The sequence below is a fragment of the Thermobia domestica genome, chromosome 6, assembly GCF_964235325.1.
Source record: "Thermobia domestica chromosome 6, izTheDome1.hap1.1, whole genome shotgun sequence".
Lineage (NCBI taxonomy): Eukaryota > Metazoa > Arthropoda > Insecta > Zygentoma > Lepismatidae > Thermobia > Thermobia domestica.
In genome coordinates this window covers 8379206-8405037 of record NC_137459.1, presented here as the reverse complement: position 1 = coordinate 8405037, position 25832 = coordinate 8379206, and the positions used below count along the sequence as shown (strand labels likewise).

General features: G+C 37.1%; 1 protein-coding gene and 1 long non-coding RNA gene across 2 annotated transcripts in view; one reads left to right on the top strand and one right to left on the bottom strand.

The window, feature by feature from the left end:
* LOC145687836 (uncharacterized) overlaps positions 1-14797 on the top strand; it is a 236410-nt gene extending 221613 nt beyond the window's left edge. The window contains exon 4 of the long non-coding RNA XR_014131795.1: positions 12805-14797. This is a non-coding gene — a long non-coding RNA (uncharacterized LOC145687836). The remainder of the gene's footprint in view (positions 1-12804) is intronic.
* Positions 1-25832, bottom strand: part of LOC145687835 (U1 small nuclear ribonucleoprotein C-like) — a 56334-nt gene that overhangs the window by 18110 nt on the left and 12392 nt on the right. Inside the window, exons 2-5 of the mRNA XM_081761290.1 lie at positions 24463-24531; positions 14804-14846; positions 12472-12580; positions 7740-7835 (exon numbers count right to left, since the gene is read on the bottom strand). Of these exons, the coding sequence (XP_081617416.1) occupies positions 7740-7835; positions 12472-12580; positions 14804-14846; positions 24463-24467 (253 nt within the window). The 5' untranslated portion in view covers positions 24468-24531. The remainder of the gene's footprint in view (positions 1-7739; positions 7836-12471; positions 12581-14803; positions 14847-24462; positions 24532-25832) is intronic.

Below are 25832 nucleotides of genomic sequence, written 5' to 3'. Positions count from 1 at the left end.
TTTTTGTAAAATACACAACTTAGAACCGTTTTCTTGTCCTATTTTATATAAAAACTGTATTTCTTCATTAAGATCTTTTCGACGGTCACAAATTAATAATGTTCTGCGAAAGAAATTCTTCCAAATATTGGCTTTGTACAGTGGTGGATGAGCTGACTGTTGATGTATGTAAGTAGTGCATTAGGTTTTCGATATACTTTTGTTATAAATTTGTTATGTGATCGGGTAATCAATAAGCCTAAAAATGGAAGACAGTTGTCAGATTCACGTTCAAGGGTGAACTTCAGCCTAGGATGCTGATTGTTGAATTGTTCAAATATTTGTGCAAGTGTATTTTCGTCACGAACAAGTAGTAAAATGTCATCAGCACAACGGTAATATCTAATATATTTAAATGTATCTTGCTGTAAAATAGAAGTTTCAATCTGATTTAAAACAATGTTGGGCAATATTGGGGATAATGCGTTGCCCATGGCTAAGCTATCATTCTGGGAGAAGTAATGATCTTCAAATTGGAATATATTGGTTGTTAAACAAACCTCAAGTAATTGTAATAAAAAATTAGTTTCATAGGTAGATGCGCCATTTTGTAATAACAAGGATCGTGTACTGTTGATAGTAAGTTCCAGTGGTATGGACGGATACATACCAACAACGTCTATGGAAGCAAGTAAAATGGCATTGGCATTCACAAATGATGATAATTGTTGTTTAACGTCTAAACTGTTTTTCACAACACATTTGAAAACGCTATTGAAACTATTAAGTTTTTTATATAACGATTTACATAGTAAATAAGCCGGATGATGGAAACCTGATATGATTGGGCGAATGGGAATGACGGGCTTGTGCACCTTCGGAAGGCCATAATTAATGGGAAGACTGGCGCATCTACCTATGAACTTTTTTTTTTTTTTTTTTTTTTTTTTTTTATTAGAATTACCTTGCCACCTTGAAGGAACCAGCTATGAGATCCGAAATGTCAAAAAAGTGTTAAGACTTTCTAAGGGAGGATTCTTGGTAAGTTGCCAATTTTTTGTTAATTAGTAACTACTTTACTTAACAAGTTTACAAACTATAAATATAACTCTTGAAATTCAACGAAAATCATTTATTTGTAGTGCATCTTTCAACAAATAATGTTTCAATTATTGCCTTATCTTAACAAATAGGTAAGACGGACAATAGTTTCATTTCCTGAGAAAAATCCCCAATTTTCCTTGATTTCCACGTTTTCCAGGTTAAGCACCATTTTCCCTGACATTTGTCCTTCGTTTCATTTTTTTCCTGACTTTTTCCTGTTTTCCAGATTTGTAAGAACCCTGTCATAAATTGCATAGTTAATTCTATTTATAAACATCTAAATTCGTAAATAAAAACCTTGTGTACTTCTGTCTGCGGTTCAAGTCTGACCCTAGCCACTCTGAGGTTAATTTGGTTTCTCAATATGACTGCTGTTTCTGTTGGGAATCTGGGTTAAGAAATACTGCATATGAAGAAATGACATCTAGAGTATACGAGGATCGACCAATAAGTTATCTACCTAGACAGGAAGGGAGGGGGATCATAATAATACCTGACACCCACGCCAAGGCTACTGTAGGGAACCCCACTGCGCAATTTGGGTCAGTCGGAGCAAAGCAGTGAGCAAAGGATTTGTGTTACACCGTGAACAATGGATTTGCAGAAGTTGGAGCATCGCTCGGATGCAGCTGTCCCAAGACTTGGACTTCTTTGAGGAGGACCAGGACAAATTCCTAGCTCAACTGGTGACAGGAGACGAACCTGTCGGACAACGAAGTCCAACAGGCTGTTTCCCAGTGGTTTGCAGGCCATGACAAATACTTTTTTTTTTCTCTGGGAATATTTCGCTTCCCCATAAAGTGGCGACGGTATATAGACCTCCATAAAACAATGATGACCAGGTAAGCTTATTGGACGTCCCTCGTATATCGATACATGATACTGTGCTGAATACTCAACGATACTTGATATAGGTAGTGCTACTACTGTAAAAAGAAACTGAATCTGTTAACATGAAAGATGTTGAATTCTTTTCAGCAATATGCAAATATTTGATCTTAGAAACTTATATCGCCATTGAAATACCCTTGGATGTAGTTCTCATATATATTGTTATTTATTTATTTTTACTTACAATGAACTGAAAATCTGAAAGATTAAGACAAAAGAAATCGATTTGATAGAAAGTTTGGAGGAAAGTATTTACATCCATTAAAAAAAAAAAAAAAAAAAAAAAAAATGAACTAACGGAATGTAACGAAGACGGAAACTGCTGTTTCTGAAGAAATAGTACATATTCCCCCACACAGTAAATATTTCATAGATAATAATACTTGATATAGGACGTTTTTCAATACCTCTTACAATAAGAATTCAAATAGCTGTATTAAGAATATGATCCAAATTCATGTAAGTTTTTATTTATTTATTTATACCAATAATAATTTACTCTTATCTCTCCAAATATTTACTCTCTGCTCTGAAACAGCCAATAGGAAACGTAAGACAGCACATAAGTACACATATTCATTTCAGGGAAATTCCCGTATCATATGGGTTTATTTATTTATTTTTCAACTTAACGTTCATTCATTTGCATGTTCTCCCAGTTTTGGTACTATTGGATAACTTTCAGACAACATATTGTTAAACAATACGGAGGTGGTATGCACCAGAGACAAATTGCTCAACAGAGCGCCTTTGTGGTTAAGCGGTTAGCGTACGCGCCTTTGGCGGGGGAGACCTGGCTTCGATTCCCGGCGGGAGCTCATGTGGTTTGGATTCCACGTTAATCAGCAGGTCCACGTGTCATATAGCCTTGCTGCAGAACGGGAATTAAACTAAACTCAAATCAAATTGCTCTACACCTGGAACTCCATTGTACATCAATTGGGTTTATATGCAGTTCAAGACAGCGAATTAGGAACTGATACGTTAGGCAGAGTTCGATCAAAGCGAACAAACAGCACATCATCAGATCAAAGAGCTACTTGGCAGTGCTGCAAAGAAACCCGCATTTACAAGGCTATTAAGCATGGTAACTCATAATATTCGCCTTTGATGCATACTTTTTTTTTTTTTTTTTTTTTTTACCAGGTGTTACGGGAATAAAGGAACTATTATGATTCCCTGTTGATTAATTTGATTTGATTTTGAGTTTAGCGTCCCTTTCAGGAGCGAGGTTATATAACACGGACTCAGAGCTTAACATGAGATCCCCTAAGGAATCGAACCCGGGTTTTCCCACGTCAAAGGCGCGTACGCTAACCGCTTAGCCTCAATATTATTTACTGTTAACGAAATTTATCTTCTAGACAATCAAGACTATCGCTAAGGTATCAAAAGTCTGTTGAACTACCTGTGAAACTGTCATCCTATTCATAATTTTGTATTTTGTAAATTCATGAGCAACGAAGTATATATATAGTGTTTAGTGTTTCAGATTATTTTGAAAAATAACATCACGGCTATTTTTTTTTTTTTATTATCTTTATACAGTAAGAAGAATTATACATTTAAGATTATTATCCTGACGTTTTCATCTCTGTGAAATTACAGACGATAACTTACAAAACTCGTTGGTGCTCTTAAGAATGTGTGGAATTTCTTTAACGACATATTCATAGAGATTTTAGCAAGTCCACAGCCAGCCTGCTTTATTAGGGGGGGGGGGGGGTTTGAAGACTGAAGGGGCAATGACAAAGACACCAAAGAACATCATAAAAGTGTATATTTATTATTTACAGACTCTATATTTTATTTTTGAATTATCGAAACCGTAAATTTTTGTGTGCTTAATACGAGCTCTTTGCGAGGTACTTTGTTTCATATTAATAATTAAAATTGAAGTATTTATTTTTTAAAAACATTAGAACAAAATTATACTACCGCAACTTTAGATTATATCAATACAACTAACGTAGAGGTCTACGATACTGTTGTTTGGAAGTGCACCTGGTATTCTTGGATGCTTGTCATTGTTCCAGTGATAGGGTACTGTTTGAAATTCTTGAAATGTGTAAAGGCAATGGAAGAAACACATAATTTTGCACAGAAATGAGCATAACTCTCAAAGTTGAATTTAATTTGGCAAATATAATTGCAAGAATTTCATTGGTTTTAAGTTAGTTTGAAAATTCTCTTTAGTGTTATTTTTTTAAAGGGGGCAAAAAATAATTTAGAGTGGCAGTGCCCCCTCCAGCTCCTCCCTGGCTACGGGCCTGGATTTCAAACATTGCTTTCTATTACATTTTTTAAAAACAAATTTCTTGGATTATTGAAAATGAAATCTTGAAGTTTTACATCCCATAGTTATGCCGGTTAGGCTAAAGGGGACGATGATGAGAAATGAATGAAATGAAAAAAGTGGGAGGAAACAGGAGAAACCCGAAAAAAAACGCACAGGGTGTTTGTCCACCACAAAGCTCACTTGGCGGGAGCTGGGATCGAACCAAGGACCTCATGCAACAGAGATGGACGCTCTGCCACTGAGCCACCTATTGATGGATTATTGAATACAGCATTGAGATAAGTGAAATTATATGAGTAGTCGAAATTTTTACGGTAAACTTTTCTCAATACCGATTTTCTAAGTTTCAGAACTCGTACTACAAACTGGCGAAGGGTTTATTTAAGTGTCTTATTACTAAACCTTCGAACTTCGAGTGGATTGAACTTTTGGCTTGTATTGCATTCAAAGCAACCCATTAATCTAACGTATTATTGTCGACTTTATTGTAGGGTACATTCTTATAAATTTTCTTTCTGATTACACACAGCGTTTGTAAACGTATTCTGCAAGAATTTTATGTTCGTATATAACTTCGCGTATAACCTGACATTACCTGACAAGGGACCATTCCGATTTTGTGGATTCAATTGCTGAAAATGATTGCTAGCACTGGATTCAGCACAAAAGAAACAGAGAAAAAGATGGCGTTTAGTGGCAGACCGTATACAGGATTGGAGATTAGTGAGGGCAAAGTGCGAAGATAGAACATAGAAGATGTCTAAAAATGCCATGTTAATTTTGAAACGAGTAGAAGGATTGACGTCAAGTGTTGGATATGAGGAATGCATGTAGAGCTCCACTGAATAGGAGTAATGTGAATCATGGAGGACATCTGAAAAGCCGCCAGGTTGAACTTAGCGCAAGAAGAGGCCGTCTATTGAAATCAATAGTGGCCCATACAGTTTGAGAACTGTATAACAGGAGGCGTTCCACGCTATGGCAATGTATCAATACTGTAGTAAAGGTGAAGTGAATAAGGAACTAGAGACCCTGAAGTACGGTTCATGAGCACGTATGCACGAGGGGTAGAAACAGATAGAATTGCATTCTGGAACATCAAGAAGAATGTTTGCAACATCTAATGGAATGAGAAGTAGTTCCATTGGATGAATGCTGGTGTGGTACCTTGCATCAAGACATTTGTCCTATTTAGGGTTCTGATATATTAGTGACCCCTCCAACAAACCATGCCGGTTGTAACACCGGTGACTCTTCTCATAAGGAGTTACATACAATTGGCAGTTCACACTGTTCACATTACTCTTATTCAGTGTAGCTCTACATGCATTCCTCACATACAACATTTGACATAATCCCCTACTGGTTTTAAAATTAAAATTGCATTTCAAGACATTTTCTACGTTCTATCTTCGCACTTTGCCCTCTTCTAGCCTGTATACGGTCTGCCACTAAACACTCTCTTTTTCTGTCTTTGGTACTGAATCCAATGCTAGCAATCATTTTCAGCAATTGAATTCACCAAATCGGAATGGGTCCCTCGTGAGTAAAACATTCTATATCCTTCGCTGTTTAAAACCCCATTACCATCTCATCAAACTTCACAAGCTCTTACCAAATCTAGATTATTTTGTTTCATTTCTTCTTTAAGATTTTTTAACTTCCCTCCTTGTAACATGGTACGTACGTTCCATGTCCCTACCCTAAACCTTTTGGTCTTGCTCGTCTTCCTTCCAAAAGTGGTTTTCCCCCCACACTGTTACTTTTTGTGTCCGACATGTTTATCCCGGAGATCCAAATGAGGGAGGGGGGGGAGAGGGAGATTTACCTATGGAACTATATTCTGACCTGCGAAAGACCATTGTACATATGTTCTCTTTCTGCTGTCAGCAAAGTAGGGAAAAACAGAGTGGTGGTTTCCTGTTGTCTTCCATCGTGCCGTATCCCAGCTGTTAAAGTCACTCTGACTACGGCTGGAACTAATGTCAAAGTTGCCGTACCAATCACTATAATTTCCGCCAACTTGACTACTAGAAGAATTGCTGCTTCCCTTCAAAAATACTCTTTGTCTGACTACTCGATTTAGACCAATTAGGCAGGGGTGGTTGTTACAATGAACTACCTCCAACACAATTTTAAATTTATAATATGTAATATACCTCACCCTCCACATAAATGTAGTTGTTGGGTGATGAAGTAAAGGTGTTGCTCGGGTAAAATAGAAGTTGTATTGATAACACAGCAGATTATACACTCGACTTTTGGCATGCACCCTCCCTTCCCTTTGGAGACACATTATAATTACAGTATTATGATAAAATACAGTCCGACGTAGGTAGTAATCATGTTCAAAAGTTAAAATGTTCAGTTGTGTATAATGTCCAACTATGATAACGGATAAACCTAAAGAGGGAGAAAAGCGAAACTTCGCACGAAGCAACTATAAGAAAGGGGACATCTTCGCACGTATTAAACAAGCACCCAATGAACAGTGTTGCCAACCCAACATGAAAAAATGAAATTAAGTCTGACTTTACGTCCCACAGTTATACCGACTAGGCTAAAAGATACGGTGATGATGAGAAATGAAGGAAATAGTGGAATAAAGAAAGTTGGAGGAAACGGGAGAACCACGAGGAAACCCACGAACGCTATGTTTGTCCATCACAAAGCTCACTTGGTGCGAGCTGGAATCGAACCAAGGACTCCATGCACCAGAGGTGAACGTTCTACCACTGAGCCACCGCGGCCCCCGACCAACCCTATATAATGTTACGGTTTTTCAAATGGCACTATGTCAGATTATTACATATTTCGAATCTACATGTTAAACGAAAAATTAAAATACCACATTTATTATTCAGTGTTGCAAACTAAGGACGATATACTATCACAAACGTCCAAAGTTTGGGAGCCTCTATCAGACACACAGGAAGACTGAGATACACAGGATAATGCACATCGGAAGTACCTTAGCGTTGAATACCGAGGTCATGATAGGACTTGTTTAAGATGAATAGAAACGAAGTTACTAGGGCTTGAAAATTTGATTTTTCTTTTGAAAGGCTTTAAAAAAAAAGTACAGTACCTAGATACTTGTGTGGTTTACAATTGACAAACTTTTTTTTTTTGTTTTTGTTTTTGTTTAGAGCACATCAATATTTCAAACCGTTTGGAAGATATGATGAACACTGTTTAAATCATGTTGAAGTAAATTCTCTGCATCGAAAGGATAATGTTTAAGGAAAATATTTGAATTCTCCTCACGATGCGCATGTAAGTAGCCTACGACACAACTTGGGGAAGGTACTTAACTATGTTCTTACATTTATTTCGAAAGGTTCATGGTGTGACTTTGTATGTGGAACAAATATTCAACTTTATACATTTATTGCCTCAAAAATTAAAAATTGTACGTTAAAGAATGAATATTCTACTATTAAAAATAAATAAATAATAAACTTACGTGGAGGCGGAAAACTGGTCTGTGGGGGAACCACTACATTCTGACTGTTCGGATCAAAATTATTCTGTGTTAATCTTCTCGCTCGGAATGCCGCAGCTGAAAATAAACAATTAGTTTGCATTAGTTAAATTTGTATAGGTGTATCATAGAGATTACAACTTACACTGTCTTAGATTAACGGTTAACCTTCCCGTTCAACAATCAAGGAGTCTCAAGTTCAAACGCAGCGTCTGGTCATCATAGAACAAAATTTTCCCTATCACCAGGCGAACGACGTGATGGTAACTTCCAAAATTCTATGTTGTATTTCCCTCCTGTTTCTAGAGTAAATGGCTTCACATTTAGATCTAGAACTATGTGAAATAAATACATAATATTGTCGGAAAAGTAACGCAACTTTTTTTCTTTACAAATAACTACTAGCTCCATCTATTGAAGAAACATAATCGGAAAGCCAGCTATCTGCTCAACTAAATGTCATGAGAACCGATTAACGGAGTGTCAAATTATAGTAAGAAAAGTGAGTGTAACTTGTGTCACCTAGTCACAAAAACACGATAGAGCAAAAAGCCATTTATTTTAAGCTAGGTAAAACATTTACACAAACATCGGAAATGATGAAACAAGTGTATAGTGATGAGTGCTTATCTCGTACACGTGAGTTCGAGTGGTATACACGATTCCGGGACGGTCGTGAGTCCTTAGAAGACGACCCAAAGCCAGGCAGACCGAAAATCAAAAACCGGGATGAGATTTTACGATTCCAAAGGTATTATAGTTCGGGAATTCGTTCCACAGGATCAAACTGTTAATGGTGAATATTATCTGGGTGTTATGGAGCGTTTGTGGAACCGAATCATTCTCGTAAGGAACGAGTATCGAGCGCCAGGCAGTTGGTGTTTATTGCACGACAATGTACCATGTCACAGAACTGTCGCAGTTCGTGCCTTTTTGGCTAAAAACAGATCTGTGTGCTTCCACATCCTCTGTATTCACCTGATTTATCGCCGTGTGACTATTTCCTATTCCCAAAATTAAAATTGGCCATGAAAGGAACATTTTCTGACACTGCTACACACGTCCAGTCTGCCGTGACGAGGGTCATTGAGGTGATTCCGAAAAAGAACATTAAAAACTCTATGCTTGCTTTGATTGAACGTACCCAGCGATGTATTGATGCGCAAGGGATGTACTTTGAATAAACAGAACTACAGATGTTAAAATACTTAAGTCGTTTTGTTTAATTTAAAAAGACCTGTTATTTTTCCGACATACTGTATATAACAGTAACCTATCGTATTACCATGACTTACATATTATGCATATAGACATCTTTACCAACGCCTTAACACTACTGCTGGGAATGCCATAATATTATATGCTGGACTGATACATTTTGTAGTTATGCAGTCAAAGCTCCGTTTACGTTCCAGTAAGCCTGATATTTCAAATTCGTACGAGAACCTACCAATTGGTTGACATTATTGGTTATTCTTCTCAACGAGAACGAAGGTCACCAAATATGATGTTTCTTCTTCTTTCTTCAACAGAGCAATGCTTAGTCTGTTCTATTGAACAAAATATGGAAATTGTATATTTAAGTAATAAATCGATAGCAGAAATCACGATATCCTTCACCTTCACTTTTCATGTACACTCATGTCCAAAATTATTGTCCCATGTCTATAAATATGTTGTAGGAATATAATTTGATAAAGAATTCGCCCGGTATTTCTTATAATATTAGTATGTATGTAATCAACAAAGACATGTATGTGGCAAATTTCATATCAAAAGAAAAGTAAATAAGAACAATAAAACGAAAATAAAACTTTCTTGCCCATTTAGCAACATGTTTTACTCATTCTAATTTTAATATTTATAATTCTTTTCCTATGAAATTTACCACGAATATATATTTCCCGATTATACACTTAGTATCAGTATTAAAAGTACCCTGCAAAATCATTATCAAATTATATTCTTACAAGAAGACAGTTATAGATATGCGACACTCATTTTGGTCATGAGTGTACCTTGCACCTTTTTCAACTGCCTCACGATCACCTTTTGATTTCAGTCAGCGAGAGATAGATTCAACCAAGAGCAGAGGACTGGTCATGGAGTACCTTGTGAAGAATGATTCAGAATTTGTCTTTAACGTCAATACCATAACAAGTAAGGGTTACAGGTGAATGACCACCACAGTCTGTCCATCATCCTGAAAGAGGCCCTCAACCCAAGGATGAATTTGCAGTGTTATCGGGCCGTCATTATCAGCTGTGTGTGACAGGTTCACGAGAAGCTATTCACAGACCCCAAGCTGACAATAAGAACTACAACTGTTGAGGTCAACGGAGTCAAAGACCCATTTGGAGGACTGCTGAAGTCAACATTGAACCGCAATAAGATGTAACCACATGAAGGCAACCGAAGTAACAAAATCCTTTAGAATTTTCATTTTGGGAGCAGATCAGTTGAGGAGGAATAGAAAGTAGATCAGTTTCACACCAGCGCGTGCGACTGACACTTGAAGACAGACAGTGAGTGCAGCTAAGGTTGGTCTGAGGTAGTTGTTTAATCTCAGAACAAATCGTTTTACTCTTGATCAAAATGGTTGTCTTTTACTTATAATTGCCATCGCCTGGTATTGGTTCACCATTTTTTTTCAGCACATCTCGTTGGTTTCTTTAAGCGTTTTGACTTTTGCCTTTGGAACGAGCAGTTCTGGGTTCGATTTTCTATGGCGACACTCAGTCAAAAATGGTGAAACCGTTTTTTCAGGCCAGTCATCCTGAATGAGGTTTCTCCTAGGTTTTCTTCATTAACACTAGGTAAATGGAGAGGATGGCACCTAATATACAAGTTCAAGGCCGCTTCCCCTTCTTCAGGTGGTGCTCGTAGAGGTACGTCATCCCTCATAAGTGATGCACATAAGACATTCGGTAACGTCCAGAAATATACATAAATAAATTTAAGCATTTTGATATATTCTTGAGTATTTTCAAGTGCTCAGATTATGTTTCCAACATACTTTACACGAAATTTGTAGCTACAAGGTACATGCAATTATTATTAAACACAACCAAATTGTTATTTAACAACATGGTGCAATAGACAATTCTATTAAAATTAAATTTATTTATAAAATTAACTCTACATTTCCCTTCATTTTCCACCAAGCGATAAAGCGAATTTTTCTGCAGCGCATTAATCTCTGAGAAAAGTTGTCAAAAAGTGGAGCTGCCTGCTTTGCTGAACTCAGACCTTCTATTTGAAACTACAACGAAAAATTGCAAAACAAAGAACCAATCACGATGCTATTTTCTTTTTTCAACAAATTTAGATTCGCAATATTGATCTCATCAAAATAAAACCTGGCTACCTTCCTTAACTACACCCCTCGATGATAGCAGTAACTGTGAAATATACAGGAAATGGACGAAAGTTTGATATTAAATTCAGGCCGTTCCATATTGATTGAGACAGTATCCCGGATGAGAACATTTACCTCCCAAGGAATAGAAATGACACCTGACACAGATGGCCTTGAACTGCATGCTGGCCATATTTCGTTTTACTAGTCACAGATGGCGCCAAGTGACATGTATTTGTAAAAAAAAAGTGACAATCACGGTCAAACGTGGACCATGTGGTTCCTATGGAAGGCAGATGTGTATGCCGTTAGTGTTTCCGAGCAGTGTGTGAGGCAGCAGCTCCAAGTCGTGTGACTGTGTTCCCCTACGTAGATGGTTTCACAGCTGGGACAGTGAGTGTGGAGAAATGAACTAGCCCCGAGAGACCCCCGTGAATCGTGAACCCCGGCGATTATTCAGAAAGAGCGATGCCATAATGAGCGGTAGGCATATGACTGTGGATGACTTACGGAATGCGACTACTTTGGGGAGTTAAACAATCGTAGTGTGACACAGGATCTGAGGATTAGAAACGTGTGTACACGTTGGGTGACGCATGAACTAACCGTCGAACAGAAACGTGTACGAAGACAAAGATGTACTGGTTTACATAATTCAAATCCAGAACTTTCTGCTCATTTGGTGAAGGATGATGATATATTTTTCATTTACGAGGTACCACAAAAAGCAATGGAAGCATATAGGAAGGCCACGGTCGAAGAAAACACGACCATTACTCTCATGTGGAAAGGAACTGGGTTGTGATTTTTGGGATGAAGATGGAATTCTGTTCGCTGACTAGCTTCTGCCATGCGACAAAGTAAACAGTGACAGATCTGTGAACTCCTTCGCCGACGTGCGTCGAGTAGTGCAGCAATGACGACCAGGGAAATTGGCTAAACACCTGCTTCTGTTACACAATAACGCACGACCACACATATCAGCATCCACAAGAATCCTTCAAGAATTAAGATCCACAGTGTTGCAACATCCACCGTATTCCTCTCATTTAGCCTCTTCGGATTACACACTCTTTGACAAAATGAAACAACCTCTACCGGGATAGTTCTTTTCCGATTCGGACGACTTACAGTTGTCCGATGGTGCTGCAGCACCACTCCGAAAATGAGGTTTGACCAGGCAATTAAAATACCTCCAGAACGATGGCGATTGTGCATCCACGCAGACAGAGTACGTACAAGAGGCTTGAATATTTTAACACCCAGCCTTATTTTTCTTCACGGTCGCAATTAGGTCAGTGTCAATTAATGTGGAACGCCTCAAGTATTTCGTGCTTCACTATGAACTAAACTTACTTGTAGCATCGATTAAATGTTGTGCCTGCTCTTCCATCCATTTCTGGTAGTAGATCTTCACATTTTCTTTGTGCTTCCGACCCTGGCAGTGGGTCTTCCTGACTGACGGCTAACGGAAAAAATAAAAAAAAAAATGTAAATTATGTAACAAATTCGAGGATATTATTAGCATTTAGCGAAAAAAAATATAGTCCTCATTGAGCTGAACAATTTATATATATATATGGGTCGTTCCGAAATTAATGCCTCTTATTTTTTGTGTTGACTTTGTATGTCCGTGTCAGATGTCGTTGGTGTAGTGCTAATGCTTGAACCTTCCTCTTTTATTTGCAGCTGGTCCCGTTGTTCTGCGGTAGATGGCGCCAGCATAGGAGTGTTCAAAAATGGAGCCTGAGCCTGATATGAACGTGCATATACAACAACGATGTGTGATTGAATTCCTCACTGCTGAAGGAAATGCGCCGATTGAAATCCAACGACGCTTGGTAAAGGTTTATGAAGACGATACAATAGACGTGAGCAATGTGAAGCGATGCGTACGGCATTTTCAAGGTGGTAAAAAGGGTGTTCATGACAAGCCACAGCCCGGTCGACCCTGCACAGCTGTCATCCCTCGCAATGAAGGGAAGTCTTGATCAACTCATTCGTGCTGATCGAAGGATAACGACCAGAGAATTGTTTTACAAAGCTAAATGTGGCGAACATTTTCAAGACTCGGAAGTTGTTGTCAAAACTAAGGAAATGGTTAGCCTCATCTGGTTCCGATTTTTACAAGCGCGGCATGCAGGCTCTGGTTCATCGTTGGCAAAAGTACGTAACGAATGGTGGGAATTATGTGGAAAAATGACAGTCTGTTTTATGACTCGGAAAAGTGTGTTGTTTGTTGTTAAGTTACTGACAATTTTTATTTTCCTGAATAATATTGTATCAATTTTGTTTGTTGCTTTCCAACGATGGCACACATACTCCTAACAGCTGCAAAAATATTTGTAACAGTTACGCATACTGCTTGTAAGAAATGCCTTTACACAAAAGCTGATTCGTTTCAATCCGAACATACTGAACTTTTTGCTTACCTAAGAGATTCCACCCTGTCATCATCGATGCTCGACGTAATGGCCATGAATATGGACACCACTGCACAATATCAGTTTTTACTACAGCAGACCTTGTTGCGTACCGTATATTGTCCTCACTGCTGCTTACAGCCTTTCCAGGGGGCATTCACCGCGCAAACCCGACGTGATGAAAGTCGCCGCTTGAGAAGTCCAAAAGTACAGTAATCCATGGGACTAGTATCTGGACTCTCAAGGAAAAATTTCTGAACAGAATAGCGTGAATACCAACTGCAGCTGCCACGCGTCAGTGGATGACCATCGATATTTTTTGTCCATGTGACTTCAAGCTTTGCCCTAGTCAACTTTCATCCGATGGGTATCATCATCATACAATACTGGTATTTCGTCTGTGTAACCTGTATATGACATGTTCTGAGTAATAAGCTTCTACCTGTAACAAAAGCCAGTAGCAACCATAAAACTCATACTTTTTAACGTAAACCTCTATAGGCGATGGCCTGAATTTTTCCACACTCGCTTAGGTAAGTCTATGCTTCGTCCATGGTCATAGCACATTTCCAGTGACATGAGATCGTTCCACCATAATACCCTGTGGTAATGATTTCTCACAAGCCGTTATATCTCTGATCTTTAACACAGGTCTTGTGAGCTTCATTAACACCCTTGTTTGACGAGATTTCGCTAGTGATGTGGGCTGTAGAGGCGGCTCCTGTGCGTGTTTAATTGTAACACGCACAGTGGCCCGTCTTAACACAAACCCATTGTTCCGACACTTTTCTACTATGCGTGAAATGGTGAAGTTTGCATGGGAACAAGCCATGACGTACTCTTGCGCAAAAGCATTTTTTTTTTTTTTTTTTGACGGTATTTTTCCACTATCACATCTTCACTCCGCTGTACAACAGCTAAGAGACTGACACACGTACGCATACAGTTTCGTTGCTATGTAAAACCTGATTTGATAGGTGCCACAGTCTGTTAGTTGTTCGGATGAAAACGCATCAGCCTCTGTATTAAAGAATTAACTTCATAAAACAACGCGCTTTACTTTTAGAACACTCATACTCTTTTTCAAAATACAATGTGAGCTTCCCTAATACTAATGAACACTATTCTTTACAATAAGTAAAACAGAAAATTACAATTCAATTTATAATTAATAGTCAGATCTTTGCGATCCAGAATTGTTTCCTTCCAAATACTTTAATACGAACACACAAACATACATTACATTTAGTAATTAAAATACTTACTGAGTCGTGAGTTAGGTAGGTATCACAGTAGTCACAATAATACCTGAAAGTACAGAATATACGTATAAACATTCACAAGTAATGGCACATATGCATCACATGAACTTATTCTACACAAAAGAAAAGTTACTTAATACCATGATCCTTAGAGACTGTGTCAAATAATTAGTTTTAAAAGGTTTCAATTAAATTGCAAGTGTTTGATACTTAATTTAGGTGATTTATAGATCATTTGCATTTATCTCTTGTTAAATCGGAATCAGAGTTAAGCACATAGAAAACATGCATCCTAGTGACCTGACCACACTGGAACTGATCAGAAGCGATTATATTTACTATTCGACTACCAGAAAAGACCCTGTTTGCCGCCAGCTAAACATTAAGGATAAAGACATGCCGAAGATACCTCGCGATCGAGGTCGAGGTTTAAGTCACGGTCGCTACCTCGATAATGGCACAAACACATGTATTCAAACAGGTAAGTGCATGCCAGAGATGTAGGATACATCGCGACCTAGAGGTCGACCGCAATGGTGAATTAGTGGTCGCAATGATACACAATCGAGTTTGTTTTTACATCGATGTTCAGTGGAAGCATCGCTGTGGTTCGTCTTCTAATTGGTTCTCCCTGAAGCGCTGCACGGAATAAAATCTTCATCCGTTGAGAATTTCGTCTGCATAGAATTGTGCGTATTTATGATCAAGAGGTTTTGCTGCACTTTAAATTTGATTATGAGAGACATATTAATAGAACTAATGAGAAATGTTCCACCAATATGGGCTGAGGCACAAAGAACATCATAATAGGCATGTTTTAAATAGACAATGGAAGAAAATAGCAATTCAAATGGGAACGTCAGATAAGTTATTCATATTTATTTGAGAATCATATTGTAGCTTATTATTATTCTCTTTCCAGCCTTAGAAAAAAGTAGATGTAAACAAACCTACCTGACTACCAGTTTGTCGATGACCAGTGATTGGTTGTTGGTCTCGGTGCACTAGAATCCTACCGCAATATAATCTCTACTAAAATAATAATTTCAAAAAAAAAAAAAAAAAAAAAAAAAAAAAAAAAAAAACTGAATTTATCCCACAGTTTGTGATAATAAGCGCAATATATATAATATTTAACAACAGATGTCACTTTATTTCAACCTCACCCGTATCTGAACATATAGTATTTACTGCGCATGCGTTCACGCGCCTTCCCAACTCATTTAAAATTATTGTAGAATGCAGAGTTTCATGGCGACGATGTGTGGCAATAACCCATTTTCGTCTCGTGCTATAAAACACAAAAGAAGACAACATGAATAAGAGACAATCTCGTTTATATAAGGATTTAAGAAAATATATATCTCCAACATAGCAGTAGTCAGTGTCAGTCCGTTAATTATTTACCAACAAACTGTAGCCTTATAGTCTGGAAATTATGCGACTACAGTAAGTGAGCAGACGATCTTGCTGTTCACGTCTCTCGCTGCCGAAGCACGTGTGAGCCGCGGAGTAATTCATTTTGCTTTGTTTACGTCTACTTTGTTCTAAGGCTGGAAAGACTTTACATAAGGCAGTGGCGGTTACAGTGAGGGGGCTTTCGGGCTAGTCTCTAAATTTCGGAATTTCTAAAGAAAAAAGAAGCTACTGTTAATCATATCTATGCTTAGAAACTTCACGCCTCTCCCCCCTGAATTCAGAGATTAATAAAAAAAGAATTTCTTCTAAATTCGTTAGTGATATAAGGTAAAGAAATACCTGTAAAGACAGGCACGCATCCATAGGGAGGCAACGTCAAATAATGGAATTGCAATGACGAAACTTCATTTGGTGAATACCCCCTCCACTTTGAAACCTGAAGATATCCTTTTTATTTTTTTATTTTTATTGTACTGGACATGATTTCTCGCTTAGTGCTGAGAGAGGGAATTTCTTCACATAAAATTAAAAAAAAAAAAAAGGTAAAACTCTGATTTATGGGGAAGAGATAAGACTCAAATATTTTTGCGAAAAAAAGAGACGAGACCTTGGTATTTCTCATATCTCGTCTCGCGTTCATCACTATTTATAAACTGTTTGGTCCTTTCAATTTCAAAATGTGGTATCGCAGTGATGTTTAGGCACTGAGGGAATAATTTCACAGACGTCACAGTAATGTTTCCTCCTCAAACTGAGAAACTTACAGCGAGGACGCGACCTCTTCGCTACGTGCGCCCTTCATCCATCGCGACCTAGACATTGAGGTAGCGACCGCCACTTAAACCTCGACCTCGATTGCGAGATATATTCGGTATATCTTTACCCTAAAGAAATTAAAATACTGCCTACAGCACATCGGCCAAATGATATAAAATCCCGTTTCAGAATTAAGATAAATTTTGAACTCTAATGTACAGTCAATAGCAAAAGTACAAATTTCCCTACTCTTATACCCTTTTATCAATATAGCTATAAAATGAATGAACCAATTTGGAAGTAGCTTTGTAAGAAATTGAATATCTCGAATGACCAATTCCTTTCAAGGTTATTGACAAAAGTGCATGTCGGGAAAGGGGACATGTAACTGTAAACATTATATTTTTCTTATAATATATGATTAAACCAAAATAAACAAATCACAACTGCAATCTCAGAAAACAATTTGGCACACTCCATTCCCATTACCTGATAGCAGACTAACTCCACTCCAGATAGGGGAACACATTTGTGATCATAATGCATGCATGTCGAATTCTAAAGGCGCATTCCAATCATCATGCCGCATGGAGAGAAAAAAAAATATATATATAGCCAATTTAATATATAAAAAAATACCTAAATTTCATTTTGCTAAAAAAAAATAATAAATAAATAAATTAAAAAGAACCACATGAATAAACTATATTTACATATATGAGCATTATGAACCAAGGCGTTCATTCAAACTTCCAGTTATCAACTTCATAATGTGCAAAAGACGTATTTTTACTAAAGCCAATAGCTTTCCTTTTTCAGTGTCCATAGGAAAATGAAATAGCTTGTTCAGGTAATCATGTTTCATTAGCCTATACTGCTAAGTAAGAATCATAAATCATTAGCTTTAAAAAATGTTGTAAAAAAAAAAAGAAAAAAAAAGAAAGAAAGAATTTATCGAAATCATTAATCCAGGAGCTTGTATAAGTTAACCCTAGGAACACCAAAGAGTATGGACCTCACAGCCCCCCCCCCCTTCTCAGTGTTTCTAGGGTTAAAATGGGGATAGTGTAATTTACCTAATGACTTCATCAGCTAAAAATACAAACAGACTTCATACAAAACTCATGATTCTGTTTCTGAACGTGTATATATATATATATACACACACACACACACACACACAAAATCATCTATCTATATACATATATAAACACGTTTATGTTAATATGCAGTGCTACCACCATTACAAAATCAAATGGATGTGAACGGATGATTAACGTTGTAACTTTAGAATCTAAAAATCCTGGTTAAAATCTCACAGCCAACTTTCCTGAGGTTTTCCTCGTTTAAGAAGCGAATCTTAGGAGAATATGTTTACAATCATATCATGGCATCCGGTGCACACAACTTTTATTTATTTATTTTTGGTGTGACTGTGTAATTAGTTCCCAGTGTGTACCTATATTTAAAGTAATACACAGACAATTATAACATACACAGGGTTCCCTCGTGCCTAAATGCTTAGCTATACACAGCTAGATTCAATTCGTAATTGGATCTTTATTTTATAAGTCCACGATTCCTGAAATGATAAGTTAAATTCGTAATCGTAGAAGTTCAACACGCAAACACAAAACACTGAATTCACTTATCCTTTTGTTCAATAACCCTTTACTACACGGTCGTTCTCGTACATGTGTTGCCATGGTAATCAGCAGGGAAATTTACTCATTACCGTAACAATGACCAAACGTTAACCTTTTACCTTTTCCACTGTGTCCCATTTAATCATACTACTTATTTCAATCTACAGAAATAACTGGGGAGTACCGAGCATACTACGCCTTACGTTTTGTTGTAAAGTGCTATTTACATTTACAAATAGATTTTTTCTTCTCTTAATAGCCAATCGCGATTTTATAAAAATAGGTTTACTATACATGCAAGGTGAAAAAGTTTTGTCCAAGAGCTTTCACGTCGAGAATGGACTAAAACAAGGAGATGCGTTGTCGCCATTACCATTCAACTGTCCTGGAGCACGCTATAAGCAAAATCAAATATAGCAACCAGGGCCTAGAGCTGAATCGTATTCACCAGGTTATGACGTATGCTGATGATGCAAATTTAACAGGGGATAATGGGAGAAGAATAGAAAGAAATGAAGAGGTCTTATTAAACGCTAGCAGGGACATGGGTTTAGAAGTAAAAGCACAGAAAACCAAATACATGGAAGCTCATCGGTATCGTAATAATACAAATTATGGATGCGTTAAAATATCAAATACTTTCGATAAAGTGGATAATTTCAAATATCTAGGATCAAAATTAACAGACGAAAATCATATTCACGAAGAAATTAAATGTCGACTGAAAGCAGGGAATTTGCGTTACTATTCGGTTCAAAATTTCTTGTCGTCGCGAATTCTGTCGAGGAATTTGAAGCTTAAAATATATAAAACGATAATCATGCATGTTCTTCTGTATGGTTGCGAAACATGGCCGCTTACTCTGAGGCAAAAACGTAGACTGAAAATATTTGAGAAGAAGATCCTGAGACAAATATTCGGATCCAAGAGGAATGGGAATTTTGGAATGGCGGAAACTTCAGAACAAGGAACTGCATAATTTATACGGTTTACCCAACATTGTTAGGATCATTAAGTCTATGAGGGTCAGTGGGCAGGTCATGTAACCAGGATGGAAGGAAGTAGGAACGCTTTCAAAGTCTTAACTGGAAGTTCCAATCGCAAAACGACCATTAGGAAGACCTAGGCGCATATGGGAGGACAATATTAAGATGGATCTCGCAGAGATAGGAATACAAACTAGAAACTGGATCCAGTTGGCTAAGGATAGAAGTCAGTGGAGAGCTTTTGTGAACGCGGTATTGAACCTTCGGGTTCTACAGGCCATAGAGTTAGTTAGAAAGGTGGAAAAAAAATCTTGACGAAAATAAATTCTTTTAATTTACTAACACGGAAAAAGATATTAAGCTTAGTCTAAAATGGGCAGTACATAGCACTCCACAGATAATGCTATGTATTATTATTCTCTTTCTAGTGTTTAATGAAGAAACAAAACTTTGGGAGTTAGAATAATGAAAACTCTTACTTCGTTTGGATTGTGTTATCGTTTATTAACAGAACTTTACCCCAAGCTCGGTACATTAAGATGCTGACCGATTCTTTTATTTTTTTCAGATCATAATACTATCGGGAACATTTGTTTCATGTATGATGGTGCACTAAAACATCACACATAGGATGTCTTCAATATTTTATTTACACAGTTTGACGACAGTGTTATTATTACCCTACATTATGAACGGGCAATGGCGAAGGGAATGAATTGGCTACCCTTCTCCCCTGATCTCCCTCCCAACCACTGACTTTTTCCTTACGAGTTACATAAAGGGGAGAGCGTATGCAACAGGATTGTACAATACAGAGTAAAAAAAAAAAAAAAAAAAAAAGCCCAGTAACTGTATCTGCTAAAACTGGGTATTATTAGGCAAAATTAGGTTCCATTAAATTTTGCACGTACAGTCAACGACAAAAGATACTTACGTTTGATGAAATTAATTTAGTAAATAACTTCAAAATGGAAGGAAAATTTGAGTACAGTTTTCAGGAAATTAAAGAGAATAGAATTTTCTATACGTTCCAGCTATACTAGCGCTGTACAGTCAGCGACTAAAGTTCTTTCCGTTTGATGAAATTAGTTTCGTAAATAACTTCAGAATGGAAGGACAATTTGAGTACAGTTTTCAGTAAATTAAAAAGAATAGAATTTTCTATACGTTCCAGCTATACTAGCGCTGTACAGTCAGCGACAAAAGATACTTCCGTTTGATGAAATTAGTTTCGTAAATAACTTCAGAATGGAAGGACAATTTGAATACAGTTTTCAGGAAATTAAAAAGAATAGAATTTTCTATACGTTCCAGCTATACTAGCGCTGTACAGTCAACGACAAAAGATCAATTCGTTTGATGAAATTAGTTTCGTAAATAACTTCAGAATGAAAGGACAATTTGAGTACAGTTTTCAGTAAATTAAAAATAATAGAATTTTCTATACGTTCCAGCTATACTAGCGCTGTACAGTCAACGACAAAAGATACTTCCGTTTGATGAAATTAGTTTCGTAAATAACTTCAGAATGGAAGGACAATTTGAGTACAGTTTTCAGTAAATTAAAAAGAATAGAATTTTCTATACGTTCCAGCAATACCACCGTTACTCCCAAAATAAATGTTACCAAACGGAAAGAACTTTTGTCGCTGATTGTACATGTAAAGTCTCCTATTTAAAATATCATTTAAGCAATCACATTCTATTGGACACATGAAACTAAAAACAATCCTTCGTCGCACAAAAGGAATTCAAATAAGCCACATCCTAGTTTCGCCCATTGAGAATTTTCTAGAGTAACAAAGAGGTGGATGTTCTGTACAATATAGAATAGAACCTTATTACACTCAGGATTAAGTCTCTGGGGAGCCATCCTGACTGAAGATTACTTTAATTTCCCTGCAAATAGTCAGGCAAATACTGGGATCAGGAGTCGGAGATGCAAGAAGGCTTTATTATTATTATCATTATTACAAAAAATACAAAAGGTCTGCTTTTTTTTTTTTTTTTTTTTTTTTTTTGGAAGACCTGAAATATTTCATCATCATAGGTATTCTGCCTTTATTGGCAGGTCACTTGCCGCAGCTGAGAAGCTTCCATACTCCACGGTCCTCCGCTAACTTCTTCGTCTTTGCGTATGATCTTTCTGTTTTTATATCATCCATTAATTGTAGTCTCCTTCGCCCCCTCCCTCTCTTTCCCGCCACCATACCCTCTAGGACGTCCCTCATGATACAATCTCTTCTTAGGCAATGTCCCAACCAGTTTCTCTTCCTCTTCCTAATTATATATAAAAGTGTTCTTTTTCTCACCCACCATTTCTAACACTCTCTCATTCGTTTTCCGCTCGACCCAACTAATTCTTTCCATTCTTCTCCACACCCACATTTCGAAGGATTCCAGTCGATTTTCGTCACCTTTACCTAATGTCCACGTTTCCGCCCCATACAGTACAACACTCCACACGAAGCATTTTATGAGTCTTTTTCTCAACTCTTTATTCAAGGTCCCACAAAACAGACTTTTCTTCCACCTAAAGGCTCTTTTCGCCATTCCTATCCTCCTTGCTTTTATTTCACGTTCGCACTTCATGTCATTACCTATGATGATGATGAAATATTGGAAGCATTAAAAAAAAAAAAAAAAAAAACTCAATTTAACTTGTCTTTTTGCTTTCTTACAATAGATTTTATGATTAAAGGACCTTACGATAATCGTACTATACACGCAACAAGAATTCAGGAGTTTTTCGGTCTAACTCATTTTCGTTTCTCTGTGCGTAACTATCCAAGTGTAGCGCTGAGAACATATATGTAAATCATTAGTAATTTCCCTTTTAAGTGAAGCGTTCTTGATTTGTAATTAATTGGCACATTATTATTTGTTTATACTAATACACTAGTATCTACTACAAAAACAAAGGGAATGTAGTCGGTATTGTACAGGGTTAGCATAAGTGATTCACTCGTTTTAAAAGTATTACACGTACACACATGAAACATATACGAAAAGAACCACAACTCACCCTCTATAAATGTTCCATATGTGCCTCTTTGGTGACACGACACACGTCCAGACGATATTCGAGCTCATTCCATACATTTTGTAGCATAGTCCTGTCAATTGTCTGCACTGCAGCACTGATGCGTTCTTTGAGTTTGACTAAGGATTGCGGTAGTTGGGTTACGTAAACAAGGTCCTTAACGTACCCCCATAGGAAGAAGTCGCATGGCGTTAAGTCAGGAGATCTGGGAGGGCAGAGACACAAAGCTAGGTCATTCTCACCAATACGCTCAATCCAGCTATGCGGAAGTTCATCGTTTACGTAGTCAAGAACTGGGATGTGCCAAATTCTACATCAATAAAAACTTGGTGAGTTTGTAGTTCTTTTCATATATACTTCATGTGTGTACGTGTAACTTGAAAATACAGCCTTTTCAAAACGAATGAATCATTTATGCTAATCCTGTATTTTGTTTCAGACTGTACATACCCCATTAAGGTGTATTTGGTTGAACGCGAACTAATTTCGTTATGCATGATCAACAAACATATTTTATTTCAATGGCATTCTGTTCTAGAGATTTCTTCCTGATATATATATATATATATATTAAGCCAATTTTGAAAGTAGGCATGTACTGAGAAACATGATTGAAGAAAGTAATTGAGGTTATCACTTCATTCCAAATTTCTGAAGTACATTTCTAGTTTTTTTTTTTTTTTTTTTTTTTTTTAAAGTGAGTTTTACCTCCCCCAAAACAAAATAAATAAAAACGTTGGGTACTTTTGAGCTGGGAAAAATTCGAACAATTCTGGTACGAAATCCATCTCTACACTATATAAGACTGAACTTGGAAAACTTGATGTTCGGCGATATATTCGGGTTGGGTTTGTGGGTTACTTTCGAACGCTGCCCTAATCATCTGGTTACTTGTCAAGAATATTATATAAAATATATTACAAGGCACGTCCATAAAATAAGTGTACTAGCGACCTAGCGGGCGGAGGGAATTTGTCTCCTGTGAAGCTTAGCTCCTACCCTTTCCAGTGAGCTTAATCACGCGTCAATACGTTCAAAACTGTGGCCACAGTAACGTATCCCGTGAAACATGGTAATAAAATCTGCTGTCAAGTTCGAGATTCGCAGCCGTTATCTCGTTGCGAAGGAAAAATCTTTGTCTTAAGATTTTAACGAAATCAAATCACTTTATGGCGAAGGAATTATGAATCGTACGAGTGTGTTTAAGTGGTGTCGTGAATTTAGAAACGGTCGTAGTGATTTCCACGACGAGCAAAGCAGTGGAAGACCGTCGATTTTGTTTGATATCCGCATTCTCTTGACCTGGCGTCTTCAAACTATCATCTGTTCGTGTCCCTTAAGATCCACATGGGTGGAAAAAAAAGTTTTCAACTCACGAAAAAGTGAAGGTGGAGATGAAGAATTGGGCAAAAGAGGTGGCGGCAGACTTCTTTGACCAAGGCATAAAAATATTAGTCCCTCGCCTCACTGAGTGCATCGACAGGAATGGGACTTTATAGAAAAAATAGTTCAGATACGTACTGATGTAAACATGCAAAAGCTTTGTTTTAAATTAATCTTTTGAAACCTACAAAAACCTAGTACACTTATTTTCTGGATGTACTTCGTATTTCAAGAATTCCATTGATTGTTCAGCAATACACTTTTTGAATAGTCTTAATATCCGGTTTTGTTGGCGATTTTTTTTTATTAAGTCGTTTTTCTACTTCAATTTCTTGTTAGTGGTGAATTTCTATTTGAAACAGTTCTATCATGACAGCACTTTGGTTTACAATTACAGTATATACATAGTTGATTAATACAAATACTTACCGCATTTTGTTTACGAACTAGAAAGAGACGTGCAGACAGGGTAACTTGAACAGGATAACGTGGCCTTGACTGAAAAATAAAAAGTAATATGTAGGTATAAACTACTACAAGGAACAAGTGCATTACCAAGTAATCTTTCACATTTAAATAAAACCTTCTTGCTCAATTTCCTATCATTACTTATTTCACATCGGAGTAACTGTTACAATAAAATACGCGCCTAAAATCTCCAAATCTTTAGTAAGTTCTATTTCAGAACTAATTATTTCCACCAGAACTCACGGTATGTAATAGTTATGGCCAGCGTCACACCTTACTTGGCTACATTTATACATCTGCTTTTTGTCTTGCCTTATTCCCTCCTCTATGCTAGTACCTACTTGAACAACATATATTTAACTAATTGTAGTATAGAACACATTATAAATTTAAGACAATGCTAACCTTGTATGTTTTAGCAGTGACGAGTGATATCTACTCTTACACTTCTGGTCAATATTTCAGGCGTAAATTTCGAAAGTACTTCATCGGTATGTTTTAAGCTAAATTCTAACAATGTTGATCATTCACAAAGTATTTTGGTGGCAATCACTACTGTTCAATTTAATCTATGACAGTTCTTCAAACGGTAACAAGACACGCTATGGCAATGTAAATTATCGTATTTTCTGTAAAGTGTACTTAGGGTCATATATGTTATACAGGAAATACATATTTGTTTACGGAAGTTATCGTGGAACATGTTTTTGGATCAGTAAAGTAAAAACATCCTTTATTCCTTAATGTCTTTAACTGCGTCCATTATCAAATCATTGAAAACTTCAAAGGAAATATGCGCTGCTGCTACAAAATTGAAAAGTTTCGTTGAACATATTTATTTTTGGCATTTATTCCGAAGTTGGGCGTCCGCTTTCGCTACGGTTTTTCGCTGTTATCTCCTTTCCACACTTTCTGCAATTTGTTATTAGGTTCATTAATCCGTGCCCTTCACAAACTTTTAAAAGATTTTGTTCGTTATCAACGTATTGCTTCACAAATGTTAAAACTGTTACTTCACTGTCCTTGTACATTAGCCATGTTGATAACATAAATGCTCGTTACTTTCCCACAATGCAACTGTTCGGTTACCTTGCGCCAAGTAGTTCCCTCCGCTCGCTGTATAGTCCCATGTTTATAACCGCTTATATATAACAAATACACAGATTTTTCGAAACCCTTATATATTATCAAGCACACAAACGATTAAATTATCCATATCTTTCCTGTAAATTTTAAAAAGTTTCATGGAAACGGACGCCCAACTTTGGAACTTAACCCTTATTTTTTCATTGGGGATTCGCCCTTAAATTCTTGACAGACTTTAACCTCAT